This window comes from Cherax quadricarinatus, chromosome 44 (genome assembly GCF_038502225.1).
Source record: "Cherax quadricarinatus isolate ZL_2023a chromosome 44, ASM3850222v1, whole genome shotgun sequence".
In the NCBI taxonomy this organism is placed as follows: domain Eukaryota; kingdom Metazoa; phylum Arthropoda; class Malacostraca; order Decapoda; family Parastacidae; genus Cherax; species Cherax quadricarinatus.
Genome location: NC_091335.1, coordinates 4,344,966 through 4,360,193, shown reverse-complemented (window position 1 = coordinate 4,360,193; position 15,228 = coordinate 4,344,966). Strand labels below are relative to the sequence as shown.

Below are 15,228 nucleotides of genomic sequence, written 5' to 3'. Positions count from 1 at the left end.
ATATGGAGACCAGAACTGAGCTGCATAATCTAGGTGAGGCCTTACTAATGATGTATAAAGCTGCAGTATGACCTCTGGACTTCTGTTGCTTACACTTCTTGATATAAATCCCAGTAATCTATTTGCCTTATTACGTACGCTTAGGCATTGCTGTCTTGGTTTAAGGTTGCTGCTCACCATAACCCCCAAGTCCTTTTCGCTATCTGTATGGCTAAGTTCTACATCATTTAACTTATAAGTACTAGTGTTATGGGCACTCCCAAGCTTCAGAACCTTGCATTTATCTACATTGAACTGCATCTGCCACTTTTCTGACCAAGAATAGAGTTTGTTTAAATCCTCCTGAAGTTCCATAACATCTACGTTTGAATCAATTATCCTACCTATCTTTGTGTCATCGGCGAATTTGCTCATATCACTAGTAATTCCTTCATCAAGATCATTGATATATATTATAAACAACAACGGGCCCAAGACTGATCCCTGTGGAACGCCACTTGTTACAGATCCCCACTCGGATTTAACCCCATTTATGGACACTCTCTGCTTCCTATCAGTGAGCCATGACTCGATCCACGAGAGCACTTTTCCCCCAATGCCATGAGCTGCCACTTTCTTTAACAGTCTATGGTGCGGAACTCTATCAAAAGCCTTACTAAAATCTAAGTAAATAATATCAAATTCTTTATCGTGGTCAACAGCCTCAAAGGCTTTACTGAAGAAAGTTAATAAATTTGTTAGACAAGACCGGCCTCTTGTGAATCCATGCTGAGTATCATTAATCAAGCTATGCTTATCGAGATGGCTTCTTATAATCTCAGCTATAATTGACTCTAGTAATTTGCTTACAATTGAGGTCAGGCTTATTGGGCGGTAATTTGACGGTAACGACTTGTCCCCTGTTTTAAAAATAGGAATTACATTAGCCATCTTCCACATATCAGACACTGCACCTGTTTGAAGAGATAAATTAAAAAACTGGTAAATACTGAGATGATAAGCATAAATACTGTCACTGATGTTTTTATATTCTGTTTATCAGATAAAACTTCTGAAAGATACGTGACATGTGCTAGGTGAAGAAAAAAACATCCTGTATTCGTTATGTGTATATATATATATATATATATATATATATATATATATATATATATATATATATATATATATATATATATATATATATATATATATATATATATATATATATATATATATATATATATATACATAAATATATATATATATATATATATATATATATATATATATATATATATATATATATATATATATATATATATATATATATATATATATATATATATATATATATATATATATATATATATATATGTCGTGCCGAATAAGCAGAACTTGCGATCTTGGCTTAAATAGCAACTCTCATCTTGCCATATAGGACAAGTGAAAATTTTTGTATGCAATAATTTTGCCAAAATCATTCTGAACCTAACGAAAAAAATACATTTCACTGTGTTTGTTTAGTATTAAATTACTGTAAACAAATCTAAAATATATTTAGTTGGGTTAGGCTAAAATAAATTGCTCTTGTTATAATAAGGTTAGGTAAGTTTTCTAAGATTCTTTTGGTACAAAATTAAAAATTTTTACATTAACATTAATGAAAAAAATATATCTTTAAACGTATAAGAGAAAATTTTAGAAAGGACTTAATTTTAAATGAGTTCTTGCTAACTGACCAGTTTTACATATTCGGCACGACACATATATATATATATATACATATAGTTGGTGGAGATAGTGCAGCCTTAGTCACTAAGACTGTTATCAAGACCTCAGCAGACCTGGATGTGAAGACCAGACCTGATGTCCAGGATTACAACAAACATGGATGCCAAAATCCCACCAGATCACATAAAACCTGGTCGCCAGGGCTACACCGGACTTCTGCAGAGAAAACTTACGTTTGATCATCGGGATCTGGTCGGACATCATCTCGTAGAAGATGTGGTATGAGCGTTCCAATGACTGCTGGGAGATAACACGGGCCTTCTCCAGCAGGTAGACCTCAATGTCAGCACCGGCCAACTTGCCGTTGGGTTGGAAGTGGATACGGATGAACTTACCCTGTGTGTTGATAACAGAGGATCGCTAGAATCTCGAACCAATATACAATGAGATAAACAATTCTTGAGGCATAATTAAAAAATATGTATTCCTTACTGCTATGTCTGTAAATATTGTATTATTAATAATAGGTTATGTTGGTTTGAACTACAGTCTTGAAGGAATATTCAATTCATCATCTACACTTAAGAAACAATCAGCACAACATTTAAGAATGGTCTAAGAATATTTTGTGCTAGTTCAAAAGTTAGTGAAGTATTACCTGTTCTTCCAGTATGAAATCATGAAGGTAAGACAGATTGAGTGGCAAGCACTGACCCTGTGAAATTTAGATGTAGAAAACGAAGAAGAATTTTTATTATTTTAATCACAGGGAAGCGCTAAACCCATAGGGTTATACAGCGCATGTGGGGGGGATGGAAGGCATTCAGATTCAATTCAGGGAACTGGAGCACAGATCCAATTCCCTAGATCAAGAGCCCCTCACTAGTATCAAAGAACCTCCCTTGAGGGGGAACGAAGAAGAAACCTAGTACAGTGGAACCTCTGGTCAAGAACACTTCCGAGCATGAACAAATCGGTTCACGACCAAAAAATTCGCCAAACTTTTGCATCTGGTCACGAACACATAATTGAGTGCCGAACAAACACAGCCGCGCCAACTTCCACTTTCAGCGCCATTTTTTCGCAGGCACCAATTTCCCCCACTTCCTGTTGTTTGTGTACACACCACCTTGTAGTGTCTCGGTCAGACGGGCGTTCACTCTGTGAACTCCTTTTGTTGTATTTCGTGTTTTTTTTTTATTTTGCAATTAACTATGGTCTCTAAGCAAGTGAAGAGTGGTAATGTAACTAAAAAGAAAGGTTTGAAGAAAACTGAAACAGAAGTGAAAAAGGTAATTCTTAAAAAGTATGAGTATGGTGTGTGTGTTACCGATCTTGCTGCGGAGGTCAAGACGCCGAAGTCTACGATCTCGACAATTTCGAAGCAGAGAGCGGCTATTAAAGCAGCTAATGTTGCTAAGAGAGTTACGATGTTAACCAAGCAGAGGCCTCAAGTGCTGGAAGAGGTGGAGAAACTGTTGCTAGTGTGGTTGAAGAAGCAACTTGCAGGTGATAGCGCAAGCGAGTATATATGCGAGAAAGCCAGGAAGAAATACAGTGATTTACGGCAGAATTACCTTTCTACGAGTGCAGAAAGTGATTAATTTAAAGCCAGTAGAAGATAGTTTGGAAGCTTTCGTAAGAGAAGTCGCATTCATAGTGTAAGGCGTGGAGAGGCTGCTAGTTCTGACACTGCTGCTGCTGCGGAAGCTTTCGTGAAAGATTTCGCGATTACAAGATTACATCCAGCGACAAGTGTTGCGGGTCTAGGACGGACTCGTGCAATGTTAGTTTTCTCTGTTGTTCAAGGCTTTCTCAGTGTTATTCAAGGTTTTTACATTTAGTTTACTATTACACTGCATTCTATGGTATAATTAACTATTTTGAGGCTTAAAAACCTTAAAAAAAACAATATTTACATACAGTTCGTAGGGGTCTGGAACGGATTAATCATATTTACATACAATCCAATGGGAAAATTAGGTTCGGGTCACGACCAGTTCTGAAACGAATTATGGTCGTGACCAGAGGTTCCACCGAACACTAACATTAAAGTTAATTTGTCTCAGAGTTCATGTACATATTCAGTGAAAGATACACATCTTGTAGTGTATATAGACAGCTGGTAACTAGACCATCGTTGTGTTTCTGGACCAAAGAGCTTTTTTGTATCACAAATTTAGATAGTATTACTGCATTTCTTATTAAAATGTAGTAGCTGCATTATTTTATTCGTATTTATTTAAAACATCTTGATAGCAAAGGACAACGTGACTAACGAAACCAGAGTTGTTAGGAAATATATACCAATAATAATTATAAGTAACGATAATAATTATAAGTAACGAGTAATTATAAGTAACGAGTTTAGTTCCCGGGTGGAGAAAGCCATGGACAAGAGGTCATACACGAGCTGCCATGTTGACCTGGTCATAACTACGTGGCTGTTTCTCGTCTATTGTGACTAGTTAATGGTCCGAGTCGGACCGAAACGTCGTCATAAGCTTCATCCTCTAATGCTCGGGTTATCTGTGTATTGTTCCAGTCATGGTATTGTGACATTCTTTCTTCACCTTGGAGGGTGGTAGTATGCTTTAGATAATGCTTGGGTTTTGAGATAAGCTGATGCTGGGTACCAGCTCTTAACCTAAATATAGGACTGTATGAAAAGATTCTTGTACTTACAAAGCGAGAAGAGTTGTCATTACGAACAGTCTTGGCGTTACCGAAGGCCTCCAACACTGGGTTGGTCTGAACAATCTGGTCCTCCAAGTTCTGTCGGATAAAAAAAGAAAGCAGATTAAGCCAGTGTTTTCATCATAAATAAGAGATACAAACATTATTTATCTAGCAGTTTTGTCTCGTTAATTTATTAGTTTCTAGACACATAACAGATTATATAGGAATACTGAAGTTTGACATAATAGAAACAAAAGCAGTACTTGATTAGGCTTGGAAAACCTGTTGTACGGATGTCATTTTGTCTATGTTGTCAATGTCTTTATCATCTATTCTACATGATAGCTATTAAGGCCTATCTACTACACAATCCTCAAGGCCTATCCACTACATGACGCTTGTTAAGACCTCTTGATCCTAAGGACTGGATATATTCTCCCGTTCCTGGAATCATATCTGATTGGCCACCGTTTGATTGTATATTAATCACATCCTTGTACTATCAATATTTTTTTTTCAACAAACCGGCCCTATCCCACCGAGGCAGGGTGACCGAAAAATAAAAACGAAAGGATTTCTTTTTAAATTTAGTATTTTATACAGGAGAATGGATTACTAGTCCCTTTCTCCCAGCATTTTAGACGCCTCTGCTATCAATATATCTTTTAAAATTTGTAAATCGTTTTAAATAAAAAGGAATATATAGTTATATATAACAGATAGCATGGTGGAAGTAGAATATTAAGAGCCTTAAGAGACATCTCAGAATTTTTCCTTTAAATTTTTCATTTACTTCTCCGAGGTTATAGGTACCTGCCTACCCTTTCGCCCAGAGGTGGATCCCGTGTATATTATTAAAGAGCAAAAATAATATTGGATTTTTTTTTGGAGAGGAGGGGGAGAATAGTAGTTAAAAGTTATTTATTATCTTACAGGCTTCTCAGCTTCTCCCTTCTTCTTGGTGGTGGCGCCGACGTTGGCGAAGTAGGAGAGTACCTTCTTGGTGTTCTCAGTCTTACCAGCACCAGACTCACCACTGTGGGGGGCAAGCATGTCCTTTGGGGATTACATTTAATACACTAATTTTTAAATTCCAACATTAATTATCATTCAGACTACCTATGTGGTTTTCATTGATAATTTCTGAGTCAATGTTGGGACCCCTTGATACTCACAATCTAAACAACATTAATGGGGGAATAAATAGTGACATAAGCTCACCGATGACACTAAATTAAGCAATCAAATAATTTCTGGTGTGGACACTACAGGATGGCTTGGATAGGTTGACGTTGTGGTCAGAGAAGTGGCAGATGCAGATCAATGCAGATAAGTTCTAGGCCTAGTAACAGAAAATAACTAGTGCACTTATAAGCAAAATAATGAAGAACGTAGCAGAAACTTAAAACCAAGACAACCATGCATAAATGTTCGCAATAAAGCTAATAGATTTTTTGGTTTCATATCAAGAAGTATAAATAATAGATGTCCTCAGGTTATAGTTCATCTATATATCTTTGGTTAGACTTCTTTCAGATTATAGTTGTTTAGTTCTGATCGCCATGTTACAGGATGGACATACATCAGCTGGAAAGTATTAAAAGAATGTTGACGAAGTTGATTCCATCTTAGAAACTTTTCCTGGGAAGATAGAAACTGAAGGCGCGGAACTTGTATTCTGTGAAAAGATGTCGAATTAGGGGAAATATGACCGAAGTGTAGAAATGGAAAACAAGAATAAAGGGGGATATAAGCAGCGCATTGAAAAATATTTAAGACAGGACTTGCAGCAATAGATTCAAAATGTAGAAATTTGGATTTAGAAACAATATTAGAAAGTTCTGCTTTGGCACTAAAGTTGTAAACGAATGGAACAAACTCCCAAGTAGCGTCACGGAGGCAAAGACTTTGGTGTATCCTAAGTTAGATTCTACTTAATTACCTAAATAAAATAAAAAAGATTCAAAGAATACATAAATTATTTATCATGACTAAATAAAACCTTGCTACAAAAACCCCACAGGAAGTAAGTCATCTCATCTGAATTTCTTGGGTTATCCAAGGTAATTTATACAGGTTAATCTTTACGATAATGTGTAACTCTTCTAAAGTCTACCTGAACACAGCTGCTGACCTACATTTTTGGGTCCCTGAAGCTTGAATTGTTATGCAGTCCCTGAAGCTTGAACTGTTATGAGGGCCCTGAAGCTTGAACTGTTATGCAGTCCCTGAAGCTTGAACTGTTATGGGGCCCCTGAAGCTTGAACTGTTATGGGGTCCCTAAAGCTTGAACTGTTATGGGGTCCCTGAAGCTTGAACTGTTATGGGATCCCTGAAGCTTGAACTGTTATGGGGTCCCTGAAGCTTGAACTGTTATGGGGTCCCTGAAGCTTGAACTGTTATGAGGGCCCTGAAGCTTGAACTGTTATGCAGTCCCTGAAGCTTGAACTGTTATGGGGGCCCTGAAGCTTAAACTATTATGGGGCCCCTGAAGCTTGAACTGTTAAGGGGTCCCTGAAGCTTGAACTGTTATGGGAGCTCTGAAGCTTGAACTGTTATGGGGTTCCTGAAGCTTGAACTGTTATGGGGTCCTTGAAGCTTGAACTGCTATGGTGTCCTTGAAGCTTGAACTGTTATGGGGGCCCTGAAGCTTGAACTGTTATGGGGTCCATGAAGCTTGAACTGTTATGCGGGCCATTAAGCTTGAACTGTTATGGGGTCCCTGAAGCTTGAACTGTTATGGGATCCCTGAAGCTTGAACTGTTATGGGATTCTTGAAGCTTGAACTGTTATGGGGTCCCTGAAGCTTGAACTGTTATGGGGTCTCTGAAGCTTGAACTGTTATGGGATCCCTGAAGCTTGAACTGTTATGGGATCCCTGAAGCTTGAACTGTTATGGGGTCCCTGAAGCTTGAACTGTTATGGGATCCCTGAAGCTTGAACTGTTATGGGGTCCCTGAAGCTTGAACTGTTATGGGATCCCTGAAGCTTGAACTGTTATGGGGTCCTTGAAGCTTGAACTGTTATTGGGTCCCTGAAGCTTGAACTGCTATGGGGTCCCTGAAGCTTGAACTGTTATGGGGTCCCTGAAGCTTGAACTATTATGGGTCCCTGAAGCTTAAACTGTTATGGGGTCCCTGAAGCTTGAACTGTTATGAGGGCCCTGAAGCTTGAACTGTTATGCAGTGATTGAAGCTTGAACTGTTATGGGGTCCCTGAAGCTTGAACTATTATGGGTCCCTGAAACTTGAACTGTTATGGGGTCCCTGAAGCTTGAACTGTTATGGGGTTCTTGAAGCTTGAACTGTTATGGGGTCCCTGAAGCTTGAACTGTTATGGGATCCCTGAAGCTTGAACTGTTATGGGGTCCCTGAAGCTTGAACTGTTATGGGGTCCCTGAAGCTTGAACTGTTATGGGATCCCTGAAGCTTGAACTGTTATGGGATCCCTGAAGCTTGAACTGTTATGGGATCCTTGAAGCTTGAACTGTTATGGGGTCCCTGAAGCTTGAACTGTTATGGGGTCCCTGAAGCTTGAACTGTTATGGGATCCCTGAAGCTTGAACTGTTATGGGATCCCTGAAGCTTGAACTGTTATGGGGTCCCTGAAGCTTGAACTGTTATGGGATCCCTGAAGCTTGAACTGTTATGGGGTCCCTGAAGCTTGAACTGTTATGGGATCCCTGAAGCTTGAACTGTTATGGGGTCCTTGAAGCTTGAACTGTTATTGGGTCCCTGAAGCTTGAACTGTTATGGGGTCCCTGAAGCTTGAACTGTTATGGGGTCCCTGAAGCTTGAACTATTATGGGTCCCTGAAGCTTAAACTGTTATGGGGTCCCTGAAGCTTGAACTGTTATGAGGGCCCTGAAGCTTGAACTGTTATGCAGTGATTGAAGCTTGAACTGTTATGGGGTCCCTGAAGCTTGAACTGTTATGGGGTCCCTAAAGCTTGAACTGTTATGGGGTCCCTGAAGCTTGAACTATTATGGGTCCCTGAAACTTGAACTGTTATGGGGTCCCTGAAGCTTGAACTCTTATGAGGGCCCTAAAGCTTGAACTGTTATGCAGTCCCTGAAGCTTGAACTGTTATGGGGTCCCTGAAGCTTGAACTGTTATGGGGTCCCTGAAGCTTGAACTGTTATGGGGTCCCTGAAGCTTGAACTGTTATGGGGTCCCTGAAGCTTGAACTGTTATGGGGTCCCTGAAGCTTGAACTGTTATGGGGTCCCTGAAGCTTGAACTGTTATGGGGTCCCTGAAGCTTGAACTATTATGGGTCCCTGAAGCTTGAACTGTTATGGGGTCCCTGAAGCTTGAACTGTTATGAGGGCCCTAAAGCTTGAACTGTTATGCAGTCCCTGAAGCTTGAACTGTTATAGGATCCCTGAAGCTTGAACTGTTATGGGGTCCCTGAAGCTTGAACTGTTATGGGGTCCCTGAAGCTTGAACTGTTATGGGATCCATAAACCATACCCCCGGCCGGGATTGAACCCGCGGTCATAGAGTCTCAAAACTCCAGCATCAGCTAAGCCTACATCATATTTTAATACTCTTTTAATTTTTATGTTAACTTTTACATTGTACTTAATTACACTATATTAATAATATTACTACTTTTAAAAAAACTTTCTCATATAGTAGACCCAAAATTTTTAAACAATGTGGACTAAAATGGCTTCTGGGGCCCCTCCGGGATTAGGGGCCCTAAAGCTTAAACTTCATTTGTTTTATATTAGATATGTACCTTAATAAACTTACTTACCTTACCAGAATATGCAAGTACGCGGTTATATTCAACAGAAAACGAAAGGAAAGTAACAAGAGAAAATGGTGAGTTTAAGTATTGATGGCAAACATTTATACAAATGCTGAGTGTAAACATTGATGGCAAACATGTATGAAGATGCCACAGAATGTTGTTAGGTTATATTTTATCAGCTAGGGCGAAGTGAATGTTCTTCGTGAGATGATCGAGCAGACATATTTTCTAAGACTTAGTGAGTGCTGCAGTACTGCCTGACATAAACACCACTGAGTTATGTTTGTAGGTGGGGATGTGTGATGCTTGTAGGTGGGGATGTGTGATGTTTGTATGTGGGGATGTGTGATGTTTGTATGTGGGGATGTGTGATGTTTGTAGGTGGGGATGTGTGATGTTTGTAGATGGGGATGTGTGATGTTTGTACATGGGGATGTATGATGTTTCTAAGTGGGGATGTGTGATGTTTCTAGGTGGGGATGTGTGATGTTTCTAGGTGCGGATGTGTGATGTTTGTAGATGGGGATGTGTGATGTTTGTAGATGGGGATGTGTGATGTTTGTAGGTGGGGATGTGTGATGTTTGTAGGTGGGGATGTGTGATGTTTGTAGGTCGGGATGTGTGATGTTTGTAGGTGAGGATGTGTGATGTTTGTAGGTGGGGATGTGTGATGTTTGTAGGTGGGGATGTGTGATGTTTGTAGATGGGGATGTGTGATGTTTGTTTGTATGTTTCTAAGTGGGGATGTGTGATGTGTGATGTTTCTAGGTGCGGATGTGTGATGTTTGTAGATGGGGATGTGTGATGTTTGTAGGTGGGGATGTGTGATGTTTGTAGGTGGGGATGTGTGATGTTTGTAGGTGGGGATGTGTGATGTTTGTAGGTGGGGATGTGTGATGTTTGTAGGTGGGGATGTGTGATGTTTGTAGGTGGGGATGTGTGATGTTTGTAGGTGGGGGTGTGTGATGTTTGTAGATGGGGATGTGTGATGTTTGTAGGTGGGGATGTGTGATGTTTGTAGGTGGGGATGTGTGATGTTTGTAGGTGGGGATGTGTGATGTTTGTATGTGGGAATGTGTGATGTTTGTATGTGGGGATGTGCGATGTTTGTTGGTGGGGATGTGTGATGTTTGTATGTGGGGATGTGATGTTTGTAGATGAGGATGTGTGATGTTTGTAGATGGGGATGTGTGATGTTTGTAGGTGGGGATGTGTGATGTTTGTAGGTGGGGATGTGTGATGTTTGTAGGTGGGGATGTGTGATGTTTGTATGTGGGGATGTGTGATGTTTGTATGTGGGAATGTGTGATGTTTGTAGATGGGGATGTGTGATGTTTGTAGATGGGGATGTGTGATGTTTGTAGGTGGGGATGTGTGATGTTTGTAGGTGGGGATGTGTGATGTTTGTATGTGGGGATGTGTGATGTTTGTATGTGGGGATGTGTGATGTTTGTAGATGGGGATGTGTGATGTTTGTAGATGGGGATGTGTGATGTTTGTAGGTGGGGATGTGTGATGTTTGTAGGTGGGGATGTGATGTTTGTAGGTGGGGATGTGTGATGTTTGTATGTGAGGATGTGTGATGTTTGTAGGTGGGGATGTGTGATGTTTGTAGGTGGGGATGTGTGATGTTTGTATGTGGGGATGTGTGATGTATGTAGGTGGGGATGTGATCGATGTTTGTAGGTCGGGATGTGTGATGTTTGTAGGTGGGGATGTGTGATGTTTTTAGGTGGGGATGTGTGATGTTTGTAGGTGGGGATGTGTGATGTTTGTATGTGGGGATGTGTGATGTTTGTAGGTGGGGATGTGTGATGTTTGTAGGTGGGGATGTGTGATGTTTGTAGGTGGGGATGTGTGATGTTTGTATGTGGGAATGTGTGATGTTTGTATGTGGGGATGTGTGATGTTTGTAGGTGGGGATGTGCGATGTTTGTTGGTGGGGATGTGTGATGTTTGTATGTGGGGAGGTGTGATGTTTGTAAATGAGGATGTGTGATGTTTGTAGATGGGGATGTGTGATGTTTCTAGGTGGGGATGTGTGATGTTTGTAGGTGGGGATATGTGATGTTTGTAGGTGGGGATGTGTGATGTTTGTATGTGGGGATGTGTGATGTTTGTAGATGGGGATGTGTGATGTTTGTATGTGGGGATGTGTGATGTTTGTATGTGGGGATATGTGATGTTTGTAGGTGCGGATGTGTGATGTTTGTAGGTGGGAATGTTTGATGTTTGTATGTGGGGATGTGTGATGTCTGTAGGTGGGGATGTGTGATGTTTGTAGGTGGGGATGTGTGTTTTTTTATGTGGGGATGTGTGATGTTTGTATGTGGAGATGTGTGATGTTTGTATGCGGGGATGTGTGATGTTTGTAGGTGGGGATGTTTGATGTTTGTATGTGGGGATGTGTGATGTCTGTAGGTGGGGATGTGATCGATGTTTGTGGGTGGGGATGTGTGATGTTTGTAGGTGGGGATGTGTGATGTTTTTATGTGGGGATGTGTGATGTTTTTATGTAGGGATGTGTGATGTTTGTATGTGGGGATGTGTGATGTTTGTAGGTGGGGATGTTTGATGTTTGTATGTTGGGATGTGTGATGTCTGTAGGTGGGGATGTGATCGATGTTTGTGGGTGGGGATGTGTGATGTTTGTAGGTGGAGATGTGTGATGTTTGTAGGTGGGGATGTTTGATGTTTGTATGTGGGGATGTGTGATGTCTGTAGGTGGGGATGTGTGATGTTTGTAGGTGGGGATGTGTGATGTTTGTAGGTGGGGATGTGTGATGTTTGTAGGTGGGGATGTGTGTTTGTAGGTGGGGATGTTTGATGTTTGTATGTGGGGATGTGTGATGTCTGTAGGTGGGGATGTGATCGATGTTTGTAGGTCGGGATGTGTGATGTTTGTAGGTTTGTATGTGTGATGTTTATAGGTGGGGATGTGTGATGTTTGTAGGTGGGGATGTGTGATGTTTGTAGGTGGGGATGTGATGTTTGTAGGTGGGGATGTGATGTTTGTAGGTGGGGATGTGATTGATGTTTGAAAGTGGGGATGTGATTGATGTTTGTAGGTGGGGATGTGAGTAATGTTTGTAAGTGGGGATGCGAGAGTGATGTTTGTAGGTGGGGATGTGAGTAATGTTTGTAGGTGGGGATGTGAGTAATGTTTGTAGGTGGGGATGAGAGTGATGTTTGTAGGTGGGGACGTGATTGATGTGCATAGGTGGGATGTGAGTGATGTATATGCCACATACAGAAGATAATGATGGTGCACTCAGAGAGAGGGGAAGGGTTGATAGAGCACCTAGAGAGAAGAGGCTACGTCAACAATCAACATTTGAAGATGGCAAATCTTTTCTCAAAAATCTAGAGTTCTACAAGATATTAAAAGAGGTGAACCGGGAGATAAAAAGATGGGCAGACTGCTGACTCGTGGATTGCAAGAAGACACTTGATACTCTACCGTACAAGAGACTGGGCCAGAAGACAGAGGGAAAGGCAAGGATAACATGAAAACACACTACACAAGTAACCCGCAAATAGCATTATTATTATTATTATTATTATAATCAAAAAGAAGCGCTAAGCCACAAGGGCTATACAAAGCCCGCAAATAGCAGAAAGAGGCGCATGACGACGTTTCAGTACGACTTGATCCAATGATCAATCACGTTTATGTAGTGTTCTAGTCACGGTATTGTGCCTTTTTATAACATGAAAGCATCACGGTAGCTGATACAATACCTAAAGAGAAGGAGATAATGATTAATCTTCTGGTGAGAGGTATCAGATTTAGCCATTGACAGTGGGGTCCGCCAGGCCCGGTAATGGGACTGGTCAACTTTCTAGATTATGTGAATGACATGCTAGTACAGAACGAGTTCAATTTATCACTGTTTGTAGATGTGAAAAGTATGAGGATCAAAAACAAAGGCAAGTAAAAAGAAAGACTAGAACCAGACCCGGATAAACTGCGGAACTTGTCAGACATGTGCAAAATATGATCAGAACTGTGTACAACTTCGGGGCTCAGAAACTTAAAAGACAGAAATTCTTAAGAATACACTTACGTGATGAGCATGGACTGGTTCTCACCAACTGTAAGTAGAGAATAATAATAATAATAATAAGTACAGATAATGCCACAGAACATTAATTTAGACTTAGGGAACTACCAAATTTATTGATTTTTTAACACAAAAGTATGTTGCAATAGAGAGAGAGAGGATTGAAACAAGAAGTTATTGTGACACTAAGGTATTAAGGTCTCTCAAAACAATTATCCTCATACTTGATTCAAAATTATCTAAAAAAAAAAATGGCTTAACACCTCCCAGTGTCAGTCTATCTCTCTCTTCACATGTTTTCATTTAGTATTACCGCTATTGCCATATCTCACAGGTACATGCAACTTCATCTCAATCACTCTTCCCCAGTCCCCCTTCAGTGGGTAGTATCTTGATGTAGATGAAGAGCTTTTGATCCAAAAAATTAGAGAACCATCTCCCCTCCCGTTTCAGACCAGGTTGTAAACCATGGTTGGACCTGCCTAGTTTGAGCCAAACGGCCCATAATAGACATGTCCTTTCCAAACCCAAATCCTCCTCAAACAAAATATTTTTCCAGCCCATTCTAAATATTATCCAAGAAATAAGCTTTGATAACCCTACTAACTCATGTTGTGCAAGTGTAAGGAATACTGTGTGTTGGTCATGTGTCTTGTATATCATTGTATTGTACACCATTACACTTACGTTGCATCATGTTCATGTAAGCACCGTCAGCAATGGCAAAGAGATGGGGAGGCACCTCATTACGCCTCTTGCCCTGGTAGATCTTGACCACACGGTTGGTGTAGATGGGGTAGCGCTTGTAGGGGTTGATGGCGATACAGAAGAGACCAGAGTAGGTGTAGATGAGCCTAGCGACGTAGCGAGCCTTCAAGTTGTAGAGGACGGAGGGGTCGTTGAGATAGGTCAAGTTGGACATGTCCTCGCATTTCTCGAACTTGGGAGGGTTGACTTGACCAACGAGGTCCTTCTTCCAGTCTTTGGTCTCACCTCCAGCATAAACAGTGATCAAATCACCTTTCGTATTCTGAATTTCACCTTCGACGAAGCCCTCCTTCTCATTCGGAACCCAACAAGATTTTTTCGGATCGTAAGGCTTGCTCTGGTCTATGATTTTCTGTTCTGCTGAGATGAACAGGAATTCAGTGGGGTCTGGATCCGGGCCCGTGCTCTTCTTGACGTGGCCAGGCATCTTGGTGCTTGGTGCTCAGGAATTACTGGAAGGCTTCTCTCTGGGTGCTCGCACGTCCTGCAAAGATATTTTTTGAAGAAGTCGGGTGCCTAGTCTCCAGAACGACCTAAGGTTCAATAATCTGCCAGAAAAATAACCAATGAAGGCGAGACACCACGAGCTCTGCTTCTAAAACTATAAATAGGGTAAATGCCTTCACCGAGTATTTAAAAACTTGAAAAAACGATCTTTGAAGTAATTATGTTATTAGTTTCTACACGTTCATATTTACTACACGTTTACACATTAACATATCTTATTGTAGTTATGCTTGGTGTAGGCCAAGCTGTGATCTGTGTCGTGACCAGGCTATGATTTGTGTTTAAGCTAGTTTGTGATCAGTGTCAGGACCAGGATGTGGTCAGTGTTAGGGTCAGGATGTGGTCAGTGTTAGGGCCAGGATGTGGTCTGTGTCAAGGCTAGGCTATGGTTTGTCAGGGCCAGACTGTGGTCTGTCAGGGCCAGGCTGTGGTCTGTCAGGGCCAGGCTGTGGTCCGTCAGGGCCAGGCTACGGTCTGTCAGGGGCCAGGTTGTGGTGACAGGGCCAGGCTATGGTCTGCCAGGGCCAGGCTGTGGTCTGTCTGGGCCAGGCTATGATCTGTCAGGGCCAGCCTATGATCTGTGTTTGTACCATTTTGTGGTCAAGGCCAGGCTGTGGTCAGTGCTAGAGCCAGACAGTGATCAGTGTTAGGGCCAAGATGTGGTCTGTGTCAAGACCAGGCCGTGGTCTGTGTCAGTCAGGCTGTAGACTTGGTCAGAACAAGGCTGTGGTCAGACCTAGG

General features: G+C 41.1%; 1 protein-coding gene across 2 annotated transcripts in view; it reads right to left on the bottom strand.

The window, feature by feature from the left end:
* LOC128697534 (myosin heavy chain, muscle) overlaps positions 1 to 15,228 on the bottom strand; it is a 36,009-nt gene that overhangs the window by 20,024 nt on the left and 757 nt on the right. Inside the window, exons 2-6 of one of the 2 annotated variants that reach the window (XM_053789301.2) lie at positions 13,900 to 14,464; positions 13,216 to 13,243; positions 5,326 to 5,428; positions 4,399 to 4,488; positions 1,947 to 2,109 (exon numbers count right to left, since the gene is read on the bottom strand). In XM_053789301.2, coding sequence (XP_053645276.2) covers positions 1,947 to 2,109; positions 4,399 to 4,488; positions 5,326 to 5,428; positions 13,216 to 13,243; positions 13,900 to 14,407 — 892 coding nt within the window. In that variant the 5' untranslated portion in view covers positions 14,408 to 14,464. Of the gene's footprint in view, positions 1 to 1,946; positions 2,110 to 4,398; positions 4,489 to 5,325; positions 5,429 to 13,215; positions 13,244 to 13,899; positions 14,465 to 15,228 lie in introns of those variants that run through there. The other variant, XM_070093994.1, reaches the window with a different exon arrangement.